Source organism: Agelaius tricolor, unplaced genomic scaffold, assembly GCF_023055355.1.
Source record: "Agelaius tricolor isolate 1412-34295 unplaced genomic scaffold, bAgeTri1.0.p SCAF_25, whole genome shotgun sequence".
In the NCBI taxonomy this organism is placed as follows: Eukaryota; Metazoa; Chordata; class Aves; order Passeriformes; family Icteridae; genus Agelaius; species Agelaius tricolor.
This window is the reverse complement of record NW_027269285.1, coordinates 4,621,931-4,649,759: the sequence shown is the minus strand read 5'-3', so window position 1 is coordinate 4,649,759 and position 27,829 is coordinate 4,621,931. Positions and strand designations below refer to the sequence as shown.

At 51.9% G+C, this 27,829-nt stretch overlaps 1 protein-coding gene across 3 annotated transcripts in view; it reads right to left on the bottom strand.

Moving 5' to 3' along the window:
- SMG6 (SMG6 nonsense mediated mRNA decay factor) overlaps nucleotides 1-27,829 on the bottom strand; it is a 108,092-nt gene that overhangs the window by 71,883 nt on the left and 8,380 nt on the right. For all 3 annotated transcript variants that reach the window (XM_071447914.1, XM_071447912.1, XM_071447913.1), the window contains exons 5-10: nucleotides 27,166-27,272; nucleotides 26,474-26,552; nucleotides 25,674-25,784; nucleotides 24,886-25,098; nucleotides 10,300-10,361; nucleotides 6,561-6,706 (exon numbers count right to left, since the gene is read on the bottom strand). In XM_071447914.1, the coding sequence (XP_071304015.1) occupies nucleotides 6,561-6,706; nucleotides 10,300-10,361; nucleotides 24,886-25,098; nucleotides 25,674-25,784; nucleotides 26,474-26,552; nucleotides 27,166-27,272 (718 nt within the window). The remainder of the gene's footprint in view (nucleotides 1-6,560; nucleotides 6,707-10,299; nucleotides 10,362-24,885; nucleotides 25,099-25,673; nucleotides 25,785-26,473; nucleotides 26,553-27,165; nucleotides 27,273-27,829) is intronic.

Genomic DNA, 27,829 nt, shown 5'->3' with positions numbered 1-27,829 from the left:
CAATTACGGTAAATAAATCCCCAAATATGTGACAATCTGCCTTTTAAACAGGAAACAGAGGGGAATAAGCAAAGGAAGACTTTGGTCTAAACATTGCTGCCACCAGCCTCAAGAGCCCGAGAGCAAGACTCTGAAGATACATCTGGGCCAGAATTATTTTACCTGAACTTTACTGATGTGTCTCAAGTCCGAGACAGCTTCCTTCCCTGAAGGGAAAGGCGCCGACAGTTCCCAGCAACTGTGCCAACCTCCAACACTCCCAGTGGCTCAGAGGAGAAACCCTGGAGGGTCAGCTGCCATCTCTGGACACGTACGTGTCCCTTAGGAGGCTCAGCACAGGAAGTTGTGTGGCTCCTGAGATGAGCAATGCAGGTAGCACTCCCTGAACCACTTCAGCATTTCCCCCTACTCACCCATCTCAGGGTATGGGTTGTGTCTGGACACAGGGAGTAGCAGATGTCACTGAATAACACTAAATTCAGTGTAAAAGCCCTTTGCAAAGGCAGTGGCATCAAAGAGCCAGCTCGCTCAGGAGCCTCAGTGCAAGGCAGGCAGCAAGGGGAAGGATGGACACCAGAATCAGCCAGCCCTCCTCTGAGTTTCCTCTCTGAAAAACCACTCAAATGCAAAGCAAATACAAGCAGTAATGTAAAAGGAGGGGAAGGATAAATTAAACATCCAGTTCCTCCAAACTTAAGGCCTTGGGAAGTGTTATGTCTTAACACCACCTCACTAAAGACAGCACTGCCCAGTCTCAGAGGGAAAGTCACACAGTGACTCCAGGTGCAGCTGGAGATCTCAGTGCACACACCTCAGTCCACAACTGCTGTACATCAACCAAAGCCCCAGCACCCAGAGAAAGCCAGATGTCAAACTGCTCAACTCTAGCCTCCCTGCATCAAGTGGGCTTTGCACTACAAACTGAGCCCCCCAGGCAGGTGGAGGGACCTCAGGCTCTGCTCTCAACGGAGCACAGGGCTGCAGATGCTCAGCGTCCCCCCGGCACAGCCCTGCAATGTGACATCTTCATCACCCTCCTGGCTGTTTAGCCCAAAGGTGTCAGAGCCCACAGCTGAAGTGTGTATTTACCACACAAAGAGGGGAATTCAGAGAAAAGGACTCAGTCCAGCTCCCCAGATAGGGACACATCAAGTTGCTTCTGCTGCTATCTATAGCCGAAGGTTTATTAAGCTTTCTTTTGTGCCTAATTTTAAAACTCCACCAAACCAAGGCAGTTACCCACAGCACTGCTTTATTTTTAAACTCGGGCAAATACACTGGACTCTCTTGCAGTCGATTGCCCCCACCTTTTGTCAGCTCCAACATGCAAGATGTGGTTAGAGCTTCACGAGAAGAGGTGGAGATGAGGCTGCCGCAGGTGATCAGAAGGTGCTTCCTCTGAGCCTCTCTGATGCTGCAGTCTTTGAGCAGAGCTGGGTCTGAGCGGCACAAACGAGCCTGTGGCAATGGTCAGAGCTGAGGCAGACACCACCAGCCTCTGCATCATCTCTAGGGATATTTTAAGGGTTCAGGCTGCAAGCCTGAGCAGGTGTGGTCAGCAAAGCGAGACCTGCTGTGTCCGGCACGGGGCTGTGAGAAGGATGGAATGGCAGCAGAGCTGGCTGCTGGTTACCACAGCACAGCCTCATCTCAGAGCTCTGACCTCCCCAATGAAAACAGAAAGTCCTGGACCTGCTTAAGTGCTGCAGGGGATTTGCACTGACCTACAGATCTTTCCTTGTGTGTATCTCAAGATTTGGGCAAGATCCGCATCTCAAGCTGGTGTCAGTGTTCAAGGAACGAGCAGGGCCACGTGCCTTAGCAAACCCTTGCACAGGCTGCAGTCACAGCTGTGTGGCAGCAGCTCCTCTCTGAGCCAGGCAGAGTCTCTCCAGCCCCTGCAGCACCGACCTGCTCAACCCAGGTCTCAGGACACCAGTGTGGCAAAAGCCACAGATAGGGCTCAGAAGCTGCTGCTGTGAAACCTCCCTTTCTGCACGAGCCTTCAAGGTTTCCCAGCTGACACCACCTTGCACAGAGAACCTAGCCCTGTTCCACTCAAGAAGACAGACTCAGGGTCTGCAGAGCAAAGCTCAGCCTGCCCATGCCACGTTGAGCCCTCCTCAAACCCAGATGAGCACAGTCCCTCTGCCTGGGCACAGTTAGTAGGTTTTCCTCCTTGGCACAGCAGATTGCCCTGTGCACGGCTCACCCTGCCCAAACTGGCACTTTCCACTTTCCCAATCCTCAGCTAAAGCAACGCACTTGGCCAGACCCTCCTTGTGCCTCTGTGCCCTGACTCTGCTCGGCCCTGGGGGATGCAACTTCATTCCCTACATGTGCTGAGGATGCACATATGGCAGCCCCCTCCCCTCTCCACTTCCACCTAAGCCCGACCTCCTAACAACCTCCACACTGCACAACTCCACCGGCCCAGAGTGCCAGAAGGCATCCAGGTGCTGCAGCCTGATGCTTCACACCCACAGCCAGGCAAATTTGCTGGGATTTCCGGGAAGTGTCTCTAGGGTGCCCCGTGCTGCTGCACCCCCACCTTGGTGTGTGCTTGTTTGGAATGCACGGCTGTCAGGGGGGGGATTTGGGGGGAGAGGGGAAGTTATTCTGGTGGTGGCCTATGAATAACATCCAGTGATTTATAGGAAGTATAATCCAATAATACAGTAAAATAAAACAGTGTGTCTGAGATGGGTTTGATTCCAGGAATTATAAAACAAATTATTAAAGAGAGAGAGAAAGAAAAAAGCCTCAGAGAGGCCAGATTGGAGTAAATTGGGCACAGATGGGCTGGGAGGGGGTTCCTCTCTCTCCACTCACCGAGATGCCCCTGCCGCAAGCACGGCTTCAATTAGTCTTTTCAGAAACCAGAGTTTTATTTCCCCAAATTACAGAATTAAAAAAAAATTAAAATTCTTGGAGTGTTTGTGGTCGGGATAAAGGGATCCAAACTTCTCTGTGAGTTGGTTGTGCAGATGGCTACCAAACTGTTAAAATGGGCCACCCCACTATGGTCCCGCCCCAGCCAGAGCCCAGGATGGCCCAAAACTGGCTGGTCACCTATGTCCCACCCTGGAAAGCACCAGCAACTGCAAGTCTCTGCCATGTAGAGTGGCCACCTCTCTCTGCCTCCCTCCCCTAGGTGGGCACTCCTTGCCCCATGGGTTTGAGGTCTGCAAGAAGCATTTTCACACCTGAAGCGCTCCTGACAGGAGGCAGCCGGGTCAGTGGGACCCTCACTGGCTGCATGCCTCCCTGGACAAAGCAGGAACACACTGTTTGATGCTGAACAGCAGGGGATGCACTTCATGTGGGAATTCTTTGGCTTCCTCTGTCAGAGAAAACAACAGATCCAATTCATCTCCCAGGATCTTCCCAGTGCTGCCCGGCTGCACAGGCAGCTGAGACCAGCTCCAGCGTGCCTGGTGCTGTCCCTGGGGACAAGCACAGCTCAGCTGCACTGGGCACGGGCCACGGAGCCCTGTCTGTGCTCACCTGAGCCCTGGCACCCACTGCAGGGTTCAGGTAACCACAGCAGTGAGCTGCGTGGGAGAAGGATGTGAAATGCCACATGCTGCTCACAGCTGGCTGGTTTTGAAACCAGTTTAAACACAGCACAAAAAAAGTCACCCTGTCAGAAGAGCACACGGCGACCTTGCGGTTGGCGTTGGTTGGCTTATGAAAAAGTGGCAGTGGCTGGGAGAAGAGACACAGAGGACATGTCACAAATCCTACAGGGGACACGTGCCAGGACAGGGCACCCCTGAGGGGTCACGGCCAGCCCACACCACAGCAAAAGAATAGGAGCAAAAAAGCAAAGAGCAGCAGATACAAACTATCATGCATGAGTCCCAACCTCCTGTGCTGCCCACATCTTCACTGAAGGTCTGAGACAGACCAAGCACAATCCAAAAATTGGAGAAACTGAGGCTGAGATGGGGCAGGATTGTGTTTGGTGCAAGTCTGAGGAAGAGGGAGGACAGGTGCTTAACACAGCATTTAATTTTAGGTTCCCTTTTTCTTATTACCTGACTCTTTACTTAAAAGTTCTTATTCAGGGGTTAAGAATTTCATAGAATTCCCCACATTGTGACTGTTGTGCCAGTGACACCACCCCATGACTGCCAGCACCAATAGATCTCGGCACCAGGGATTTGTTACACACCAGACATGGAGCAAGAAGCACATTTACAAGTTTCTCAGGAGTAGCTGGGGCTCCAGAGACCTGGAAATACACAGCAGGAAAGGGAGGGAGCAGCTACCCCTGGACAGCAGGGGAGAGAGGCCAGACCTCCCTCCCAGCCCCAAACCCACAGATCTCCTCCTGCTACTGCAAACTGAGTGTCAGGCCCGTGAGATGGGAAGGACACAGACACGCTCTGCTCCCAGATTTGCAGGAGGATTTCAGTAGGAGGAGATCTCCGGAGGCTGTTTGGTCCAACTGCAAAGTTACATCCAAGCTCTGTGGAGTGGACACAGCCAAGCTCTGACTCCAGCCGGCTCCCCAGCAACGCTTCCTGGCAATTTGGGATGCAGGGCAGGGTGGGACTGCTGCTCCCTGCGTCCTGCCAGCCTCCCACAGGCCCACAGGGGCGGCTCGGCCCCCGGGCTCCCTGCTGCCCCTGCTGCTGCAGCACAGGGAGGTGACTCATGTGCTGGGAAATGGAAAGCCGACAGCACCTTCCCGACAGCGTTCCTGCCGCGCTCCCCCAGGCCTCTGCCCACAGCAGCCTGGGGAGCGAGCCAGCGCCCTCGCTCCACGCAGGGGACTCCGAAATCCTTCCAACATTCCTGCCTTCCTTCCTACAGAACTCCAGCCCCTTTGCTGTTCTGCTTTTGATTTCCATCTGCACCCAGCTCTTCCCAGGATGGCAGCGTCGGCAGCGAGCCCGACCTGCGCTGTGCCAGCACTCGGCGTACGAGCGCTCCGAGACCACCGGGGCGTTTGTGCTGACAGCAGGGTTTGCTTTGCCAACACCACTCTCAGCGATATTTCAGGGTCACCAGAGCAAAGAGCCCTCAGGGAAATCCCTGAAGGGCCCTTGGCATCAGATGGCAGCCGTGGTGCCACCCCACCTGCAGGCATTCCAGGAGCTGCCACCTGCTCCGCACGCAGCCCGCGGGCCCCGGCAGGAACAGGTTTGCTTTCTCCAGAGATCCAAAAGCTGGGAGCAGCTGGCAGCTACCCACACAGGAGGCAGAAAACTCTGAGAATACTTATTTTTCATGAGATAAAAAGCACTCCCTCCGTCACTCACACACATCCACAACTCGGCTGTGGAGGGACGAGCTCAGCCCAGTGGTTTGAGAGCTGGGATTGCTTCCAGCTCTGCCACAGGGGCTTGCCATCCATCCCAGACAAATCTCATCCTCTGCTTCCCACCCGCCCCTGTCTGTGGCACAGACACCACTATTAATTCACCTACCAGGGGTATTATTAATATTATGAATACAATAATTACTGTCACGCAGAGGCATTTGCTTATAATCACAAAGTACTTTGCAGCTCAAAGATAAACATGCCATCATTGGCTGGCATCTGGCAGGCAGGAGGGCATGGCTGCTTCGCCAGTGGGATTGACAGCTCCCCCCAGGAGAGGAGAGTGTCTGCAAGGCAGGCACAGCCACAGAAGCCACTTCCCAGCCCTCCAGCTGGTGCTGGTTTGCTCCATCAGCTGACCTTGGCCACTGACCACCAGCCTGAGCAGTGGCCAACTGGCTCATGACGGAGGGATCTTCCAGCAGCAGCTCTCTGGGGCTCAGCCTGATCACCCACATGCTGGCCTTAGCTGAAATCCATCAGCTGGAGGCCTTCATATTTGGGATCTAACTCCTAAGGCATCAGGATGTGAAATGCTGCTTCCTCCCACCCAGAGAGAGCAGCCCCATCCCTGCTCCCAAACTCATGGCTCAGGCAGACCTGGGTACCTGCTGCTGAGTGAATGTTGGAGGGGACACAGGGAAAGTACAATCCCTGGAAGCATAATTTTAAACTCAGTGAAGAGGCCCTGGTTTGCTGGCACCTCTGTTGCCAGCACATTAAACTTGTCAATGGTAGAGACCATCCAGGCTGCTGGGTGGATGGAGGAAGTGAGAGGAGAAGAGTAATTAACACTAGATCTGTGTTGTTCTCTGAATTACCGCGGGGCACAGGCTCCAACCCAGTGTTTCAGAGAGTGGCATCACATCCCCACCCACCTGCCTGGACACAGGCAGCCACAGCCAACAGCTGAGGCCTCTGAGACTGTCCCAGCCCTCCTGGTGCCAGCACAGGCACTGAGCAGGGCCCAGCTTCAACGCTGGGAAGGCAGAGCCACAAAGCAGCATTTTCCTTCTGTGCTGATGACTCAGGCTCCAGGGGGATGCGATGCCTCCCCACTCCTCAGACACCTCAGCCAGCTCCAAAGGCCCAGCCAAGGTCCCTTTGTGTTGACACCCACAGGCATCCAACCACCACTCCCACCTCCCCATCTGGTGTGTCCCCCACCCTTCTCCACGTGGGGAATGGCTGATCCCCATCCAGTTTCCCCTCCAGCAGCACGTGGTACCTTTGGGCTGGGAGTTGTACACTGCAAACATGTTGATGGCCACGAGCTGCAGCATGCGGGTGCTTCCGATGGGAGGGGGGCTGTGCTGCAGCAGCACCTGGAACTCCCTCAGGACCTCCTCGGCCACGGCAGGGAAAGTCTCCATCCTGCAGACAGGGAGAGAGGCTGTTGAGAGCAGGCTGTGCCCTGAGACAAGGGCTGGGAGGTGGGCATGGCTCAGCCTGTATCACATCTCCTGGGGAAGAGGGAATCCCTGGGGTGCTGTCTCCCAGCCAGGAGCTGTGGGGAATGAAGGTGCAGGCTGCTTCCTTTGAGAGGGCAGTGAGGGACTGCTCTGTGATCGACAGGCAGCATTCTTTTGGCAGGAAAACACGGCCTTTATGAGTCATTTCTGACCAACCATTTTTTTCTACTGACTTCTACCAATCTGGGAGAGGTGCCAAGGGGCCAGCAGCTCACTTGGACCAGGAGCAGCCCATGGGACTCCCAAGGCTGCAGCAAAATGCACACACTGGTGCCACATTGCGGATGTGGCAATTCCAGTGCATTGAACACCGGCCAGAGCGTGCTTCCTCCAGAACTCCTCGCTGCAACATGGCACCGAGCCCTGTCTCCCCCAGGCTACACACTCTCCAGCACTGTGATTGAGCCCCTAAACTTCATCACTTCGAGCCCCACAGGACAGGGACTCTCAGACTGGCGGAGCTGCTGACAGTGTCAAAGCTGGAGCGGGTCCCCGCAGCCGCAGCGCCGCTGTCGCGCGTCAGGACACAGCAGCCCGCGGCTGCGGGGCCACGCCTGGGGATGGGGTGAGCTTTCAACACCCCTCACAAGCGCCCACAGAAATCTGACACCTTTATCCTGCTCCTCATCGCTGAGGGAATCAGCTGAGGCCACTTATCAAAGCTGTTGGATCCTCAGCAAGCTCCCAGAAATTATTGCAAAGAGCGCAGTCACACCCCGAAAATGACTGAGGTGTGGTTGCTCACAACAGTCCTCACCTGGTATCCCATGAAGACAATTTTATAACCAAGAAGCTGCTCAAAACCTTGGGAACTACTGTGAGGGGAGGTCCTCCTGTCCCACTGCCTCTTCTGCAGAGTTTGCTGTATTGATTGTTGTTCCTACACTAGAAAAAGCCACAGCCAGACCCAGCAGACTGAATATCTTCCAGAAAGTGCCCACACCAGTTATGAGTTACATTCTCAAGTGCCCACATGGGAGTGAGGGAGCCAAAACCCACAGAGGGTGAGGCATCTGGAGCTGGGGCAGGCGACCTCAGGGGCCTCCATAGCAATTTCCTCTATCTTCCCCCCAGGAGATTCAGATCTTGTGATATCACCACGGGCTGGATTAATGAGCCACTTCTGGTAACCCACATGGGCAATTCTGCTGGGCTTCCCCAACAGACTTCAGGACAGTGACAGTTTTATTTTTAAAGACAGAAATGGCTTTCTTTTTAGTCATATTTCATGGGTGCTTTTCATCACCTGGGTCTGCCTACCAGCAGGGTACCCTCTCCCTGGGCATTGTTTGCTGGGGCAGTTCAAAGTCTCTGTTACCTTCCCAAAAACATGGGCTGGAACAGTCTCCTTGTACTTTGTAGCTGTGCAGAACGGAGCACTTCTGTCAGTACAAATGCACTGCTTTCTCTGCAAAAGGCAACTTCCCTGTATTTGGGGCACAGCCAGAGAATTAGAGCAAACTGATTGCTTCTAAAGACTTCCTAATTTTGAGAAATCTCAGACCACATCCAGTGTATTCAGCAACATCCTCCTAGGGCAGACAGCACTCTGGGGATGGAGGAGCTCTTTGCAGGATGGGTTGTTACTGAGGAGATGAAGATTATTGCCAAGGAATAACAACAAGGAGTGAGGGCTTCCTTAGCTCCACCACCTGTGCTTTGATACCACAGCACATCTGGAACAGCATGCAGTAACCCCACTGAGCTCAGAACCAGCAGGTCAGGAGCCGAGCGGAAGCTTTTAATAAATTGCTTACCTGTGGTTTTAGGAGCAAGAGTCCAATTAGGACAACATCATCTTTTCCATATTTTTTCCAGATAAATCACCAGAGATCCTGCCCAAAAAGGACTTGGCTATTCCTCACCTTTTACCTATTTTAAGCACGGAAGCTGTTTAGCAGGGCCGGACGATTTTCTCTTCCTGTGTCATGGTATTACTTTCTAGTTCCCTTCTAAGTACTTCAGGGCATATTGTACCATTAAACATACTTGGGTTTTCTAAATGACTGTCCTGGGAAGCAACTGCCTGAAACGCTGCATCTTAATTTCACAAAAGCCTCAGGAGCCAAATGTGCAACTGATCTCCGCTACATCCCCATTAATCCCCTGCTGGCATCCGTTCAAGCGGAGCTCGACCGCGAGCGCGGCCCCACAGCGCCGGGGACCAGCAGCTCCCCGGATGCTCTGCCCTCCAGCACAGACCCTGCACTTCCCAAACCTTCCCTGGGCTCTGGCAGCTCTCCTCCTCTTTTCCTGCAGGCAGGACACCCAGCTGTGCCTCCTCGCTGCAGGCCAGCCTGGTGGCCCATGAGGGGATAATCAGTGAATCAGGGAGAGGTCAGCAGTGACCCTCAGACACTTGGATCTCCAGCAAATCACCAGCCCCTGCTTCCCTGGTTTTTGTGAAGGGTCCAAAGTGCCCTTCCTGAGTGGTCACCCCTGTAAGCACTGGAGACAGCAAGTGCTGAGGTGCTGCTGTGCGGCAGGATCTGAGCTGTTCCCAGCAGGGACAGGCTGTCCCTTTGCACCCACACAGCCTGGAAAAGGTTGCACCCTCTCAGCCCTGTGACCTGCAGCCAGCAGTTCCACAGAAGAATGAAAGAGCCAAGAGAGCTCAGGAGACTCTGCTTGCTTCCGAGCTCCTGGCAGGCTCAAGCAGAGACCACCACTGCCAGAGACCCACATGGGGTCTCTCCTCAGCAGCTGCTCCCACACAGTGAGGGCCAGTCTGGACCTGGAGCAGAGGCAGCTCCATGGGAAGCCCATCAGCTGCGAGGCTGAGCTCTGCCCTTGGGGTCACAAGGGTGTCCCCTGGGCTGGGATCTCAGCCCAGGCTGGGATCAGGCTTGCTTTGCTTCAAGGGGAGCTGTTCAATTACTTGAAACCCATTTCTGACAGCCACTGCCAAGGGCTCTTTGTATAAACCAGTTCCCACAGCCAGGGCAGCTCTCAGCTATGGGGCTTTCACTGACATGGCAGCGAGGAGATGAAGGGCAAGGCTTGTTTTGCCACCCTCTGGATGGCAAAACAGCCATCTCTTTCAGCCAGCACATGGATCTGCCTCCATGGCTTTGTGATCCTCACAGGCAACAGCCACTGAGACCCCCTAGGAGCCACCTTTGCACTGGGTGAGGGCAATGGAAGAGAGGGGGTTAAACCCAGAAATTCAAGTGGAGGGGGCACAGTTAGGTGATGGGAGAGAGAGAAAACAGCCTCTAATCCCTCCTGTGTATGTGTGAACCATCTGAGCTCAGCCTCTGCCAGAGGGTCCTGGGGCATGGGCAGGAATGGGCTTTGAGGTGGGGGAAAGGAAAAGCCCAAGCTCCAGCCAGTGTGGGTTGGAGGGCGGGTAAGGGGAATAAGAACCAGGAGGCCAGGCTTGCAAGAATTCACACCCTGTGCCCTCAGCTCCAAACACAGCTTAGTTGCTAACAATATTAAATTCCAAAAAGACTTGTAATGTAGGAAAATAAAATAAACATCCTGCACACTTACCCAATCCTGGTAAACAGCTTCCCATGGGCATGGAGAAAACTGAGGATGAACCTTTTGTTCAGCTGCATGGGAAAAAAAAAAAAAAGGAAAAAAAAAAGAGAGAGAGGAGAAAACAATTAAACTCTCTCCTATTTCCTGTGAATTAAGAATGTCCCCAGTGACAGAAGAACCTGGCCTGGATGCTGGGGGTGGCACTGGAGATGGGAACCAAATGGACATGCCCAAACTCTTACAAACATCATGCACAGAGGCAGAGGCAAGTGCCAAACAGCTGGAGCTGGAAGCAGAGCCGGGAGAGGCGATGGAGACACAGCACCCTCTGCCGGGTCCTGTGATCCTGCACAGGGCTGCTGCACCCCGGGAGCCCCAACCCACACTCTGGGCACCCCAAACCTGCACCCCAGCAATCCACAGCTGATACCTGCACCCAGGCACTGATAGGCAAAGCTCTCCTCCCCTTGTCTCATCCATTCAAAACTCAGCACAGCCTAAGTGGTTCTGGAAAAGGAGTCTCCAAAGGCAGCATTCCCACTGATGGAAAAACACAGCCCCACAAGCACCAGCAGCAGCCTGTTCCGTGCTCCTGACTGTGTCAGAGGCAGAGCAGCAGCTGGACAAGGCAGAGGGAGCAGGATGTCCTCCCCAGCACTTTTCTGCAGAGCAGCCAGCACAGAGAGCTCAGCAGCAGCTCTGACACTTGTGTGTGCCCTGCCAGGAACAGCTTCCAGAAGCCAGGGAGGATTGGGGTGATGCTGCACCCCCTCAATTATCTGGTGCTAGAGACAGTGTTCAGATGTGCCAGCAGAGCCTGTGAGACCCTGCCTTTTCAATAGCCACTGAACTGCCCAGAGAAGCTGTGGATGCCCCATTCCTGCAAGTGTTCAAGGCCAGGCTGGATGGGGCTCGGAGCAATCTGCTCTAGTGCAAGCTGTCCCTGCCCATGGCAGGGGGGTTGGAACTAGATGGTCCTTAAGGTCCCTTCCTACCCAAACCATTCCATGATTCTGTGGACATGGAGCTGGATGCAGCACACAGTGTGAAGGCAGCTTCCTGCCCTGCTTTGGTCCCCTGACTCCAAAACCTGACTTGAATAATTACTTACTCTGCTGCAGGCCACCTCTGCTCGCTCAGCACAGCTCTGGGCTTTCCCAGTCCTTATCTGCACGGCTCTGAGGATGGCTGTGGGTGGGTGAGCACTCCCTCAGCCTGGCCCTGGGGGTGGCTGTGTCACAGCAGGAGTGGACTGGCCTCACTTTTACCTTCCCCAGAGCAGGAGGTTTTCCTCTCTCGCCTGTGCCTGCACAGCCTCAGCGTGCTGAGAAAAGCCAGGCCCCCAGTGCTGCGAGGGAGACGCTGACCAGGAGCGACCCAGAGCACCACCACGCTGCTCCAATCCACCCAGGGCTTTTACAGCTTCAACTCCCCCACTTCCATTCACGGGGGGAGGATAAGATCACCTGGCAGGGCTGTGGCAGTGCCCAGCCAAGAGCAGAGGACACAGGGCAGGCACTGACCAGAGCCTCCCGAGCTCTCTGCCAGGCTTGGCTGCAGGGGACAGTTGTCACTGGCATCCTAGCTCTGGTGCCACCTCCCAGCCCCATTTGCTGAGCCCCTGGGCTCAAGCCATGACTGATGCCAGCTGCTCTGCACCTCCAGTGAGGTGTAATTAACCCGGCTGCGCTCCCGGAGGATCCATGCAGGAGAATGATGCCCTGCTGCAGAGCTGCTCCTGGGCCATGTGCGAGTTTAGACATAAAACCTGTCTCATAAAACAAGCCAGACCAATTAAACTGGCCCCTGCAGCAAGGGGTTCTTGCTTACTCACTATTTTACTGCTGCCCTAAAGAGCCCTTTCCACTAGAACTCAACTTGATTTGCCACCATTTTATTAACTCTGCAGATGGAACCCAGAAGAGACTGGGGAATACTGGGACAGCACAGCAAAGCCCTTATTCATTCTGGCAGTGAAGTCTGGATATAGCTGATTCTTCACCTTAGGACACTATGGTAATTGAGAGCTTGAAGCCTTTAACAGGTCTTTTTTTTTTTTTTTCTGCACAGCTTGTGGAGGCAAAAAAGCTGGTTTGTGACCAGCCCTGGCTGAAATCACAGACCCTGACACAGACAGAGCCTAAGGAATCACAGCCCCCAGCCCAGTGCAAGAGCCATGGAGGGGTGGTGGGGAATGCTCTGCCCCACAGCAAGACCCTGTGCAAGAGCTGGAAGAGGGAACCACACTCTGCATCCTTTGAGGGGAAATATGGAAAAGAGAAGGAGTTCATGGCCTGACCCATCTCTACTGAACAGCAACACTCACGGGCAGGCTGCAGGTGGGGGAAAGAAGAAATTGAGGCAGAAATTTTCCTCCAAGGCCCACATTCACCCACGAGTGCTCTGCAATCCCCACACTTTACTGGCAGCAGGGGAAAACCAGAATTCCCCACCTTGAATGGAAAGTGACACCCAGCAGGGACATGCCCAGAGTGCATCCACAGACACCCAGCTCCAGGAGGGCTTGTCAGGACATTGCCTTCACCCCCATTTTCTCACAGCAAGTTTCACACTCAGCCTTTTCACTCACAATCCCAAGGACTAACCAGTCACACTCCCCAGCATCCAGCAGAGAATTGGGACAGAGATATGTGCTTACTTATAATTGTTTTTAGGAAACGTGATACCTGCCTCTAGGAATGAAGCCTGTTTCATGCCTCTTGCCAGCTTAAATCACAACCCCAGCAAGCCCAGGCAGAGCCCTGTGTGCCCCAGCACTGTGGCATCTCAAGCAGGCACCTCACACTTTTTTCACCACTTTTTCTCTCACAGCCCCGAGGTTTTGACGAGCTCATCACTCAACTTCGGACCTTTCATCTTCGGGTTCATGCAAAGGCCATGGGGCTGCTTTGACTGGGCTTTTCTCTGGATGACTGTTTCTCTACTGACTCACCTGTCCCTCAGCCTCTGGGAGCCCTCCCAGCTCCTCCCATCACACTCAGCTTCTCACGGGGAGAGGGAAACAGCGACCTCCCTCCATGAATGGCCTGGCACAGAGGAGGAAGTTCTGTCACCTGCTGCTCTGCACTCACATGGTGGAGAGGAACACTTCCCAGAAGCACTGTCAGCATGCTCACTACCCTGACAGTGCTACCACGAGACCCATAATAACAATTTCTCACTGATTGTGCAGCCCAAAGGCAGCCCCCTCCAAAAATTTCCCAAAAATGGTCCTCATGCCAATATCAGGATGCCAGACCAGGACTCCCAGCGTACTGACACTGCTGCCCTTTGTGGGCAATGCTGCTCCTTGGGTCAGGAAACCAAATTTGGATCGTCCCAGTTGCCCACTTGGGAAAAGCCCATCAAGAAAAGCTTATACAACAACAAAACTATGTCAAAAACTGGATTTTGGCCCTTGCAGCTGAAAAGCGGGCATCACCGATATGGAAGTTATGAGCATATAGTGAAGGCATTAGTTACAAAAACAAACCAGCTGTCAAGAAGAAGAAGGGGTCCCTGCACACAGTAGTGCCTGAAGCTGAAAACAGCTGTTTCAGCTGTCATGAGTCAGCATGTGCAGACAGACTAAATCCACCTGGGAAGAGGCAACCTCACCAGAGGAAGCAGCCCAGCGCTGCTTGGGGAGCATTCACACACCTCACCGCCAACCCAACTGGATTTGTTGCCATGGAAGGAATCAACAGTGACTAACAACTTCTTGTGGAGCAGCTAAAAGAGCAGAGATAGCAACAGGGCTGAACAGCCAGCTCAAATCTCCTCGAGGCCAGGGGGAGTACGACCTGACAGCAGCTTTGGGAAAGGTCTGCCTTGTCTCCAGCCAGCAGAGAAGAAAGCAACACTTCACCTCCAGATCCTGCACTGAAAGTGGTGTCCCCCACTCCAGCAGAGCAATGCTGGAAATGCCACTGCAGGGCACAGGAAATGGAGTGCCATGATCAGGGCTTGGAACCCGTTTGTCTCCGGGCAAGGAGTGCACAGAGCTTTGGCACCTGAGCATCAGCTCCAGCTGGGAAGGAGGCACCAAATAAGGGAAAGATTCTGGAGAAGTGACTCCTGGGGAAAAAGCATTTCAAGTTAAAAATTGTTACTTCAGGTTTGGAAGTAAATTCCAGGATCTGGTCTTTATCAAGCGAGGCAAACTTTCTTCAACATCAGCAAAGCATCTGTGGAGCAGAAAGCGGTGTCAGAGTCAAAATAGGCTGCAAGAGACAAGTCCATTAATCAAGAGACCAGATGCAAAACTGCCTGTAACAAATGTGCTGTCTCCACTGGAGTGGAAGGGCCTGGAGCACAGCAGGACGTTCTCCTGAGTCTAAGGGTCTCCTCAGTGACAAGGGGTTGGGATACAGACCACAGAGCCACACAGCTCTGCTCCAAAACACGTACCACACTCATCCCAAATATTTTCAGGGTTTCTTGGGCAGTCAGGCTTTTCCAGGCACAGCTTCCTTGCTGAGAACTGTGTGAAATAACATCCAGGCACTCAAAACGTGCCATATTCTCACTCCCAGCCCAAGAGTTAGATACACCACATTAAGATTATTCCTCTTTTTACACAGGCAGCTCTCTCAGAGCACCCAGTCCAACACTGATAGAGATTCCTGAAAAGCCCAGAATGCTGCAATGGGCTCAACTGGCAGGATAGCAGGAAGAATTTTTACTGCTACAGGTGCAACCCCACCAAAGTGCTGGTGGAAAGGGTTTTGTGCAAATGGCTACCTCCATAAAGGTGATGAAACAAAAGGGCTGTTAAAATTGTCTGGCATTTTTGCAGTGTTTACAAGGTACCCACAGAGCTGTGGGCAAATTCCAGCTGGGCTAATTACCATAATCACTTCTCTTCATATACCACCTGCAACCACAAATGGATACAGGGCTTGCCTTGGCTGCCTCGTGTTTGGTGCAGGTTTCTGCTTAGCAGAGCAATGTCCTGCACTCAAATGGATTCATTTCTGTAGCAGTAAAAGCAATTCCAGTGAAAATCCAGCTACTTAACATCAGACACCGCACAAACGTAAAATCCAATTTGCTGTGACACGGAAGAGAGAGGGAACCCTGATGCATCATGGCCTTGAGGCATAAAAAAAATTAATTTATAGGTAAAGAGACACTGAGACACTCCTGCAGCTCCCTGGTCTTGTGCAGTGCAGCAGCTCCATAGCTATAAAAGTTACAAGCCATCAACCCAGCAAAGAAAAAGAGGAATTTAAGAAGCTCCCTGGCAAAAGCAGTGAGCTTTTGAGTTCTTCCTTCATCCCAGCAGGGAGCAGGTGAAAGGAAAAATGTTAAGGAAGAAAATTATCTGCTTTAGTAACGTAAAGATCAAGTTATGGTAACTTCACTGGCTCCAGAACAAGTATCTGACTTCTAAATAAATTCAGCATAATTTAGTAACAAATTTACTAGCAGAACGTTCAACTCAACGAAAGCAGGTCAAATAGAATATTTTTATGTGTGTTACTTCCTTTTCAACCAAGCTTGTATCTAAATTTGGTTTCCATGAATTAGTAATATGCAACATTCTTGAAAAAATATTATCATTAAACGAATAAACTGATTCAGTAACCTCTTAAAGAGAGGACTTCAGGGACCCTCACTGAACTGGATGGAAAGAGGATGGTAGAGACTCACTAGCAACATTTTTTAATCAACAAAAGGAAATTCTGCTGTCAAACTGCCCATTTGGAGCAGTAAGTAATGATGGCTACAGAACATTCACACAGGGTTTATTATAACAGCTTCAAAATCTGGGGGTTTCCAGCATCAAATGTCATGTTATTCATCTGGCACCACATGGAAAATGAAGCCTCCAGGAGATTGTGCCCAAGGCAGCTTCTCCACAAAGCCTTTAGGGACCACAATGGCTGAATTCCCAACGCAATGTCCAGCAAAAAGGATTAAACACATCCCTTGGATGTGCAAGCAGAGCAGGGACTGGACAGCACATTCACATCTAAATACAGCTCTGTGGGGGATGGCACTGAAATACTGCATCCAGCTCCAGTGCCCTTATTTTTAAAAAGGATGCTGAAAATTTGGTAAGGATCCAAAAAAACAGCCATAAAAGAGATTCAAAGGCTAGAACTGATGCTTTGCAGTGAAAAATTTCAACAGCACAATCTGTTCAGTGTTATCAAAATAAGACTGGGAGGAGATTGGATTGCTGGGTGTAAAGTGCCTCCGTGGTACTTAAGGGCTCTTTACACTTGCAGAAGTGCAAAGCATGGGAACAAACTGGGAACATTCACTCTGTAAATAAGGTAAAAGCATCTCAAAACCAGTGCAGTTATCACTGGAATGAACTCCCCAGGAAAAGGGTGGATTCTCAAGGTTGGATGTCTTTCTGGAAGTACTGCTTGAGCCAAAGACAAGTTATTTGGCTTCATATAGGGGTAGCAGGGTGAAATTTAAGGACCTGTGATATACAGGAGATCAGACTAGATGATCTAATGGTCCCTGCTGACCATAAACTCTCTGAATCTATGCAAACACGCCAGAGAGTCCTCAGCTGAGATATCAAGTTCACTTTTGACACAAAACTTTTCACAAATTGGCTCTGGTGCTGCAGGTCGTTTAGGATACAAGCTCAGCTCTTCAAGGCTGCATCTGGTTAAGCACTAAAGCCCAGGCAGAGCTTTCTGTGTCCAGCAGGTAAGGGGGAGGCCACATGTGCACTAAAGCAGCCCCAACCAAAAGCAGCTTGTACTCAAACACTCACTGCTTGCCAGGAATAAACAGCATTCACCTTTCTGTGACAGAAAACTGACACGGAGAAATGTGTGATGAATTCTGGTTGTAAGAGATCAGCTGCAGAGGCAGCTCGGGGTGCTGTCAGCCTTCTTTACTACTCCAGAGCAGATTATTCGTGGGGTTAAACACAAAGGAGGGAGATTATGTGAGAAATTAAGGGTGAAGACTGAAGAGATGGAACCCTGAAAGGTTTAGCATGGAGTTGGGCCAAGAGAGGAGACATTTGGCCACCAGGCTGAGCAGAGACAGAACCTTCCACAAGGATGACAGCATTATCTCACGCAGCCTTCACATCCCCACAATCCCCACCCAGGACAACAGGAGCTGCTCCCACAGGTAGCTGTCCACCCTGCTGCATCTCCCTCTCCACTTTGAATTATGCAGCAGTGAAATCTGCTGGGGAGGAAGAGGAGAGCCAAGGACAGAGGAAATGACACAGAGTCCAGCAGGTTCCACTCCCTGATCCTCCGGAAGGAAGTTTCTTTCCTAGTACCCACCTCCACAGGGGATGGAGGCCTGTCTGGAAATGGCTCATTCAACACTGAAGAGGAATAAACATTCCCCATGGCAGAATTAAGAGGTTTGGCTGTGGGATACGAGGTGCCAATCTCAAAAAGTCTACAGCAGACAGCAGGAAATGTTGGCCTGGGCCAACTTCAGACAAAGATCAAGGTTAGACGAACAACAAAAAACATCTCCAGAGAAATCTCTGTCTACAGCCTTCACCCTGCTCTGGAAAATCTCCCAATCCTGCTATTAAGATATTTTACTTCCTTTACCAGTACTGCCAATTCTGGCAGCGTTCTCATCTCAAGTGCAAAGTCTCCCTCCCAACACCACTGTGTAGCACCAGGATCATCAAACCCACTGCTCTGAGAAAGGCCTCGTGTGCAGCAGCAGGAGGGGTTTGGTTACACACAAATCCCTGCCTGATCAGCACCAGCAGGAGAGGAAATGAGGGAAGAGTGACTGACAGGGAAAGGCGGTTTCTGCATGATTGTATTTGGTTTTGGGGTATGAGAAGCTTGTTGGAACACGAAGTCTCTCTCCCCTCACCGCAGCCTCTTTGAGCACAGGGATGGAGCAGAGCCCCTCACAAAGCACAAGTCATTGATGTCCCTGTAGTGCTCCCACCTCTGATCCACCACACACATTAGCACCAGATGCCTGCTGCCAGAAGGAGAACATGCCAGGGTCTCTCCCATTCAGGCAACATCAGTCCCTGCCTTGTTCTTCACAGCTAAATAAAACCACCAACTAAAAAGAAGAAGGGGGGGGGAAATTATCAACACCACCTTCTGGAAACTGTTACAAATAGCTCAGTCTTCACTTTCTGGGTAGTGACAAAAGGTCAAGTTGTGCTGGAAAGGATTATTTGGGTTCTACATGACATGAATGCACAGGCTGGATTGGGCTCTGGTGGAGCAGCACTGAGCATCCACAGAACATCACAAGCCCAGGCAAAGTGGAAACAGCGTTTTCTGGCTGGATTGCACAGGAATTGCAGCTGAGAAGGTTTTTATCAGCAATTTGAAGTGAAAACACAATTTATTAAAAAAAAATCAAGTGCTAGCAGGGATGGTGCACAAACTGGCAGGCAAAAAAAGCCAGGGCTGAACTGCATGGCTGAGTGTCACGTCTCAAACCCAGAGAGACCAGGAGTGTGGTTTTGGTGTTTAACCAGTTTCAACTGCAGCCTGGCACTCTTTTACTTCCTCTGCAGAGATCTCTTCTCACTGCTGAGGGAAAGAAAGCAACCTCATCACGCGAAACAAAACGGCTTGAGTAAAAATAAAGCCCCAGGGTGGTTTGGTGGCTGAGGTCATATCAGGAGGCAGAGGGGTTGCAGGCAGGGGAAAGCACTCAGAAATACTCATGCTGCCAACCAAGAAAGAGATTACAGAAAAGGAGGCAGGGCAGAGAATTAATGCAAGTCCAGCAGTAAAGAGGCTGACAAGCCTCTTTCACACGCCACCAGCTCCCCCGTGCTCAAAACAGTTTGTAAACTGTTTCCTAAACACAAAGAGAAAAAAAAACCCCAGACCTAGTGCTGACCTCCATGAATGAGTAACCAAACCCAACAGCTTCCTGCAAGCTCGTGGGGGTGAGGAAAATGAGGGCAGGACAGAGGGAACTCCACACTTCTCCCTCTCAAGTCTCGCTTCGGGCACAAAGATGAAGGATGCAACAGCTCTTGCTGTTCTCTCATGTGGGTGGTGGATAAAGGCCAGAAATAAGGGAAGGCAGCCCTCAGCTGGCTGCTGGTGCCTGGCATTCCCACCCAGAGTGCATCTCTGCTTGTTGTTGTGCTGCAGGGGAGGCTCAGCAGTGCTGGCAGCTCTGCAGGGCTGTGGATCAGGAGCAGGTTTGGGGGGAAGCACTGCCATCCTCTGACAGCAAGGACAGCCCAGAGCACAGCACACCTCACTCAAAATCACCCACTCCAATACTAGAGAGCGTCTAACCAGAGAGGGGACACACTTCCTGACACAAGTCACCCTCCTGTGACAAGGTGCTGGCACTCTTAAGAGCTGGTGTGTGTCCCACTGGCTCCTTCCATGAGAAAAACCCCAGGGGACACTCCCTCCCTTTGGGGACACATCTACACCACTGCTCTGGTGGGGCTCAGATGTTTAACTGCTGTGGGAACAGCTCCAGCAGCAGCACACAGGGCATGTGCAGGCACTGCTGGGCTACTGGGTCCCATTCCCTCCACTCTCTGCACCAGCATCTAGTTTTGGGTTAAAAAACCCCTAAAAGCATGCAAAAGGACATCATGTGCAGCCTGCAGGGTTACCTTTTTGGGGAACCATGCCCCAGCAGTGGGGGGAAGGCAGCGAGTTTGTGTTTTCACCCTGCCCATCAAAACCACAGGCACAGCCCCAGCTGCCTGGGCTCATTTTCCAGATCACAAGATCCTAAAATGGAACATTCTGAGGGCTTTGCCCACCTGACACCATGGAAGGATCAAATGAGAGAGCCCTGTAGGAGCCCTGCACTTCATCCAGCAAAGATTATTTATAGGAGTCTGCAAAGAAAAGATCAATCTTTCAGTGTCCTGAGTGAAACCACCCAACCATGCTGGCAGCGAGGAGAAATGCTCCCACCAGCCTGGCAGGGATGCACCAAAAATAATGAGTTCCCCAAGCAGCCCCTTCTCTGTGCATCTGTATGGAAGAACAACCATCATTACAGCAATACATCATTTCCACTTCTGCCTGTCACTTACCTCTAGCCATGTGTAATGGAACAGAGTTACAAGGTGAGGGGAAGAGCTGAGAGTGGAGGGGGAAGCTCTCAGAAACAGGGGTGTCTGTGGGGTGTATTTGCATGAGCAAAGCTTGGCCATGCTCAGAGACACTCAGCTCACACCACAACAGCCTCTGAACAAAGCAGACACTCCCAGGGAGCAGAGGCAGTGACATCCAGGCAGCCCCAACCCTGAACCTGGGTCACTTCTGCCCCCGTGTGTGACTGGTCCAGGCTAAAGGAGCAGAATGGCCAAGAAAGCCCCAGCAGAGCTGGTCCCAGACTAAAAGGGATTTTATTCCTCCAGATGAAAAGCCCAAGCTCCAGCAGATGAAAAACTGCATGGATTGAAACCAGGCAGGAGAAGGAGCCAGCCCAGTCACCCAAGTGGCTGCTGCCCAAGAGGAACAAGAGCACAGAGCAGGAACAACAAACATCACCAAGGAAAAAGGGATGTGAAACATGCAGGAGCTGGATGGGACAGGGACCCTCTCACTAAGGACACGAGGTCTCTGTTGAGGAAGCAGCTTGGGCAGCCCCAAGCTCCTGCACATGCATTCCCAAAATTGCCTCGTGGTGATATTTACTGCTCACTCATGGAAACCTTGCTGCAGTGCTCCACACTCCCTGCTGCTGAGAAGAAAGTCTGGGTGAAGAAATGGAAGTTAAAACCTGCTCTGAATTCCAGAGCTAATGATTCCACCCCAATTTCTCTGCCACTGCAAAGGAGCTGTTGCTCCAGGCAAACCCAAAACCTCCATCCATGACCAGCAGGCTGGAGGAAAATGGGAATGTTCCTGCAGCTGATGCACAGGGCTGGGACAGCAGATCTTGACTCTGCCCTTTGCTTTCCCAAGAGCTTTTCTGGTGGCCCTACCAAACTTCTGATGGTTCTACAAGACTGACCTCTCACAAAGAGGCTAAGAGACTTAATTCTTTAATGATGATGAAGTATTCAGCCATCTGGAGAGAAGTATTATTCAATTACTGGCCTGCCAAGGGAAAACCTCTCTTCCCTAATCTTAGCTGCAGCAATCTTTATTAGTGCCTGCATGCTGTGTGTAACACAAGGAAGTGTCTACTGCAGAGCACAGGCAGCAGGCAGCAGCAATTGTGAGAACCTTAACTCAGCATTTCCTGACAGGAGTGATTAAAATCTCAAACTCAGTGTAATATTAGCACTTTCTCAAGAGACTGACAGCCCGTTTGCCCTGTTTACTTTACCAATTCACAGCCTGCAGAGCAAACTGCTTACAGTACTATCAGATTTAAGATGAATACAGAGCCATGGCAAATGAAACCAGTGGCAGAGAAGAAATGGCAGAGGTTCAGCTCTTCAGCTCACCACCACAACTGCTCACTTGCTCAGCCTCCTTTTTTAGCATTTCTCATTAGAATTGCACACAAAGTGACCAGATATTGCCAGGTGAAGGGTCAGCCTGGGCCCTCCTGCCCCTGCACACCCAGAAACGTGCAACGTACAAGAGACCACAGAGAGCAGCTGTTCACAGAATGAAACCCCAAAAGGCTGTGGCCAAAACAGCCAAAACCCTGAGCACAAAACAGCCAGGCTGCAACTCAAACACCTCCTCAGCTTGTCCTGAAACTGTCCCTCGTTCTATGTGCCAGCAGTGCCAAACCCAGTGACAGGGGAAGGGGCCAAACACAGATTTACACCCCTTGGTGTGCACAGGTGGTGTGCTCCTCCAGTTCTGCATCTTCCTAGAAAAGGGAATGGAGCAAACTGTGAAACAGGCAGCTCTGCCAAGCCTCCACCTAAAAGCACAGTGCAAGGCAAGCTGCCAGCCCCACACGCTTCCCTCATCCCAGAAATGGCTGTGGCTTGAGCTGGCCTTTCCACCCTTGCCATCCCACATCACTAACTCCAGCCTGTGGGCTCCTGACCCTGAAATAAAGCAATTTTGGGGTCTTTGTACAGAGCTGCATAAGGGAGAATGAAGCATCCTGAGCAGAGATGTGCAAGCGTGTGCTGACAGGGACAGCACACACAGCAGCAGGTCCTGGCAGAGCAAATCGTGCAGCACCTTTCCCAAAGTGTGTCATGTCACAGGGCTGGCACCTCACCACCTGCACAGTGAAGACAGGGACTACTGAGGACAGAAAACATCCCAAATCGATTTCTTGCCACCTGTGGAACAGTCAGCATCCTCACAGTCAAACCACCTGTGGCTGGGTTTGAAACAACAGCCTCTGTCCCACACCCTGCCCAGAATGCATCCAGAGCTGTTACAGCTCTGCTTGCAGTGTTATATCTGCTGCTGGCATCTGAACTTACCCATTCTGCCCTGCAAAATCCCCTTCTCTGGCCCAGAAACTGAGAGGAGTTTGGGGCATCTCTGAGGGGGTTTAGGACATTCCAGAGAGGAGTTAGGGATGTCTGAGAGAGTTAAGGACATCCCTGGGGGAGTTTAGGGGTGTTAAAGTGATTTTGAGGGCGCAGAGGGGTCTCTGACAGGGTTAGGGGGGATGTGAGGGGATTAAAGGGGTCTGCAAGAGGGTTTAGGATGACAGCATCATCAGGGTTTAGGACATCTGTGAGGGGGTCTCAGGGTGCACTGAGGGGGTTTAGGGCATTTCTGAGGGGGTTAAAGGGGTTTTGTGGGTCTGCATCAGCTGCCATAAGGCCCATCCCTCTGCTACCTGCAGAGCACAGCTATCAGGGCCAACACAGAACACAGCCTGCCTCTGCCTCTTCAAGGGCTGAAGCTGGCAAGGAAGGGACTGGGCAGGCAATGACACATTTAGCCTCATTTCCCCAGAATGACACACAAACGCTGGCACACGTCCCCTGGGAGCAGAGCTGTTCCCTTCCTGCCGGCCGGGGATGTGGGGCAGAGGTGCTGCCATGCCAGGGCTGCTCCTGCTCCTGTCCTTCCGAGGCCAAACACTGCCACACAGTGGCAACTCGGGGCTGCTCGGCTCCAAAACACCCGCGGATGCTGCGAGGAGCAGGCTAAGAGGCTACAGCTTCAATGAGGAAGGAGCCCAGAGCTTCCCCAAGAGCTGCTGTCTTCATCCAGCCCACGGCTTCACAGCTCGGGAGCTTTGGCAGCAACACAGATTTAAGGTTTCCTTTCCGTGTGGTTATTTTGGGTGATATGGCCCCATAAGCAGTTGTGCCAACTCCAGTGCTGCCCTACAGTAGGCACAGGCAGCCTGAGAATAAATATCTTGGCTGCCAAAACCAACAGTGCCCAAGCCCAGGCCCTCAGATCCCTTTTCCCATTCTATTTCTGATGCTGTGGCTTCTCCATGATCAGAAAGCTCCTATTTTTCAGGAGGCAATATTTCAAACAGAAAGAAATCAAGACTAATGGTAAATATCAGACTGTGTGTACAGACAAGCTGCACTTCAGAGACCACAGACCCCACTGAACAGAGCAAGGGGAAGCTCCAGCACAAAGTGCTGCACTACAAACACACCCCTGCCTCCCACTTTGCCAGCTGCTACTCTGCCTCCTGTGACAGCACTGCAAAAGAGAAACCCCCACCAGTGCCCCAAAAACACTGACAGCATCTCATGCCAAGCAGCTTCATCTGTGATTGATGGAGAAGCTAAAGCTTGGCACGTTCCTTTCAGTGATGCTGAGGAAGCAAAAGTCCCCAGAAGAAGAGCTGAGGAGAGGGAAAATAACCAAGGGCAGGAATATTTGAAAAATGCTGCAGCAACGTGCCAGAGCTTATCTTTCAAAGCCCCAAGACTTCACCCCAGTTCCACCCAGCTGAAGTCACAAACTCGTTACAAAAGCACAAATCTGAGAAGCTTTGGGCCCCAGAGTGAGCAGGGAAGGTTTTCCCAGGTCTCCTAAACTCCCATCCTTAACAGCCATTTTAGGACAGGCAGCCCAGAGCTCCCTGGCAAGTTCTCTTGCAAGTCAAATGTGCCAGAGCAGTGCAAAGATTCCTGGAGGATGAGCTCCCAACCACCACTGCCTCTGCCCGCATTCCTGGGCCTGACAAACAGAGCACACCCGTGCTCCTCCTGCAAGGTACAGCTGGACAGGCTCACAGGAGACACCACCACTTAATTATATTTTTAATTCTTGCAAAAGAAAGGTGCTGGTCTGGCCTCTCAGCAGAGCAAGTTATGCAAATGTAACACCTACACTGGAAATTGAAACCACGGTTTTCCCATTCTCAGCAATCATCTGGCAATGGGACAAGTGACACACTTCCAGAACAAGCCCCAGAACTGCCAGGGTCACTGTTAACCCTGGTCTCCAGCACCTGACCTCATTTCCCACCGGGAACCTCACCCAAGTTAGAGCCCTCAGAGCAGCAGCATTTTACAGCATCTCGTGTTTGTGCCTCTCTCCTGTTCCACATCAGCCACGCCAGTGCGCGCTGCCAAGAAAGGGATGGTAACAACATGCCTTAAACACGAGAGGCACGAGGTCACCAGCTCCTCAGCCTGACCCAGGCACAGCTCCCACAGGGAAAGCCAAAACACTGGAAAATTTAGCAACAGGAAAGCAAAACAGATCCAGTGTCATTCCACTGCATTCCAAAGACATGAGAGCGAAGGCAGCGGCCGCCTCGTGCCGTACTCACGTCGCTGGGGCTGAGGTTCCCAAGCCCGTTGTCCTGCTCAGAATCCCGGCTGGACTCGTGGCCCTGGCACGAGCGGGGGTGGGAGGGATGGATCCAGATCTCCAGCCTGGTGGCATCGTCTCCCACTTGTCTCAGGGTGGATTTCTTGCCCTTGCCCCGGCGGCTGGGGCTCACATCCAGCACCTGATGTTTCCTCTGCTCCATCTGCTCAGACTGGGCACACAGGACACATTCAGATCACCCAGGGATCAAGGGTCAGGGGAAGTGTATCATTTCCTATTCTAGGAAAAATTAGCCCTTTCTCCTGCTTCACAACAACAGTAACTCATGGACACATCCAGAATTTGGTTCTGGCTCTGCAGGACAGAGCAGGGGAGCAGTTTTCAACTCCAGCTACCCCAGGACAAGAAAAGCTGTGTCCAGTCCCAGGAACAGCCCATGTGCTGTATTTGGGGTGACTCCCTGGGGCACAAAGGCACTGCAGCCTCCCTTATCCATCCCCACAGGTTGTGGGGCAGCTATGGAATAAAGCAATGATTGCATGCCAAGGCCATGCTGCAAACCACAGCAACCAACAGCCCTTGCTGAGCTCAGCTAAATCAGTTTGTGACCAGAAACAAAAGACTCAACTGCCCAAACCACCTCAAACCCACCATTCTGAAGGCTGCCTCTCTCATGAATTTCTTAGAAGTAGCTCAGGAGTGTCTCCAAGTCCAAAAGCCACCAATCTCTCCATGCTCTGCAGCACAGGCAGGTGCAGCACCCCAGAGCCCAGCTGCAAGACCCACCTTGCGTTTTGTCTCCTCAAACAGACTCATCAGGCTCTCCTTGGCAGTGAGGATGGGGTTGCTGGCAGCCAGGCTGCGCATGTAGTAGTACACAGCATCCAGCTTCCTCCTCTGCAAAATACACAACCAAACAAAAACAAGTGGCTCAGAGTTGCCACTCCTCTGGGGCATTCAAAGCCCCGGTGCTCCCATGTGTTTCCCCTTCTCTCTCCCTCAATGCTGCCTGGGACAGACAGACACAGTGAGGAAGGTCATGAAGGAAAGGTGTTTCTGAACTGCTCTACTTTAAACCAGCATCTTCCAGTGTTGGGAACTGGCAGATCCCTGTGCTCCAGCATGATGCTTCCATTATCTGCTGCCACATCTTCCCTGAAGTCAGTTTTCCTGCATGGCTGGAGTAGCCAGCACAACTGAAACCCAGGGAAATCACCCAGTGTGGATGTTGCTCAGATCAATGCCCACAGGTTCAGTGATAAGACAGCAAACAGATGGCTCTGAGCACAAAAATCTCATGCAAAAAGTGGGCTGTGTTTTCAACTTAAAACAATTACACTCTCAACAGCCCACAAAACAGTCCCCAAAATCCCTGAGGGAGTAGCATGTATCTGACAAAGCTGCTTGAAGCCACAGCAGCTGGAATCCACACAGCACATCCTGCCATCAGCCTCTTTTCTTTTAAGAAAAAACCCAAACCATCTGAGCCCTGCCCTAAACAATGCATTTCTCCTCCAGATGGAATCTCCCAGCCATCCCAGAGGCTCTCCCTGTGCCTGCACATCCTTGCCTGAGGAGCATCTTACCGTGTAGATGGCCAGAAGTGCCAGCTGGTTGTACGGGCGGCCGTTTTTGGGAGCAATTTGCTGAGCCTTCAAGTACCAGCTGGGGAAGGAAAAAAACAGAGAGAAAAGGTCACTGAAAGGACATCAGGCTGCCTTCCTTGTCCTCAAGGGTGCAGAACTCCCCTTGGAATTGTCATTTCTGCAGGGAATCGGCCCTTCCCACAAGTGCCCTCTGCCTGCAGGAGTGAGCACAGACAGGGAGCTGTGCCCATTCTTGGCACTGGGTAAGAGAGGGCAGATCCAGCTGCAGAAGGAAATACCCCTGGCTCACCCCACAGATGAGCAGGGAACAACAAATGCTGCTAAGTTGATAGAGTGAGAGCATATGGATGCAAAAATCACCAGAAAACACAAGAGCAAATCTGCCAGGCTCAGTGGTCCAAACCCTCCCTCTGTGCTGCAGGATCAGCACAGGACAATTTCTACCACCTCCACTTCTAGATGGAGGATGACTGGATCTGGCAGCTTGCTCTCTGGAACAGCAAAACCCCTACACCTTTCAGCTTTACAGGACTGCCATACAACAGAGGGAAGACTTTTAAAAGGAAGAGAAACACTTCTTTGGCTAGAGACAAGTTGAGGGATGAAATTACACCCAGCCCTGGTATCCAGAGGCAGAGCTGTGCTGGAAGGACACAGCAGCTGGGTCCTACCTGCGGGCCTTGCCGTAGTTCGCCGTGTCGTTGGCCTGTTCCCTGTAGCGGCAAATGTCCCCCTGGCAGATCATGCACCTCTGGGCACTGATCAGGGCGTACTTCACCTGCAAAGGAGCAGCCATGGAGCACCTGGGACACAGCCCTGACCCACCTGCAGAGCCAGAGAGCCCACAGGGGTTGTACAGAGCCAACAGGAGGTCAGTGACACGCTGAAGGTCTCACAAAAGGGCAGCAGGATGAAATGACAAGGTTCCAAGCCAATCCCCAAAACACCTCCTCTCTGACACAATACCCCACCTCTCTCCAGAAGGGGGTTGTTCACTCCACGACCAATTTGAGGACAGCTGTTGGATAAACACATCTCTGTGGGAATGGAGCTGGACTAAAATATCCTCTCCCAGCTGTCCCTGCACCTGCACTCACAGCTCAGGGCAACACGTCAGGGAGGCAGCACAACTGCCAGCTTCCCCTCATGATTCTGGATTCCACAGGCAGAAAAAAACCATGTTCAGTATCTCAGGAAAGGTCAGGGTGCCTTTGGACACTTCTTTGCTTTATTAGCAAAGAACTTCTTTGCTTTATTTGCTTTATTATTGGTACAAAACAAGTTCTTTGCAAAGGAAGCTAAGAAATGTTACTGCACCAGAGCGCAGAGCTGTCC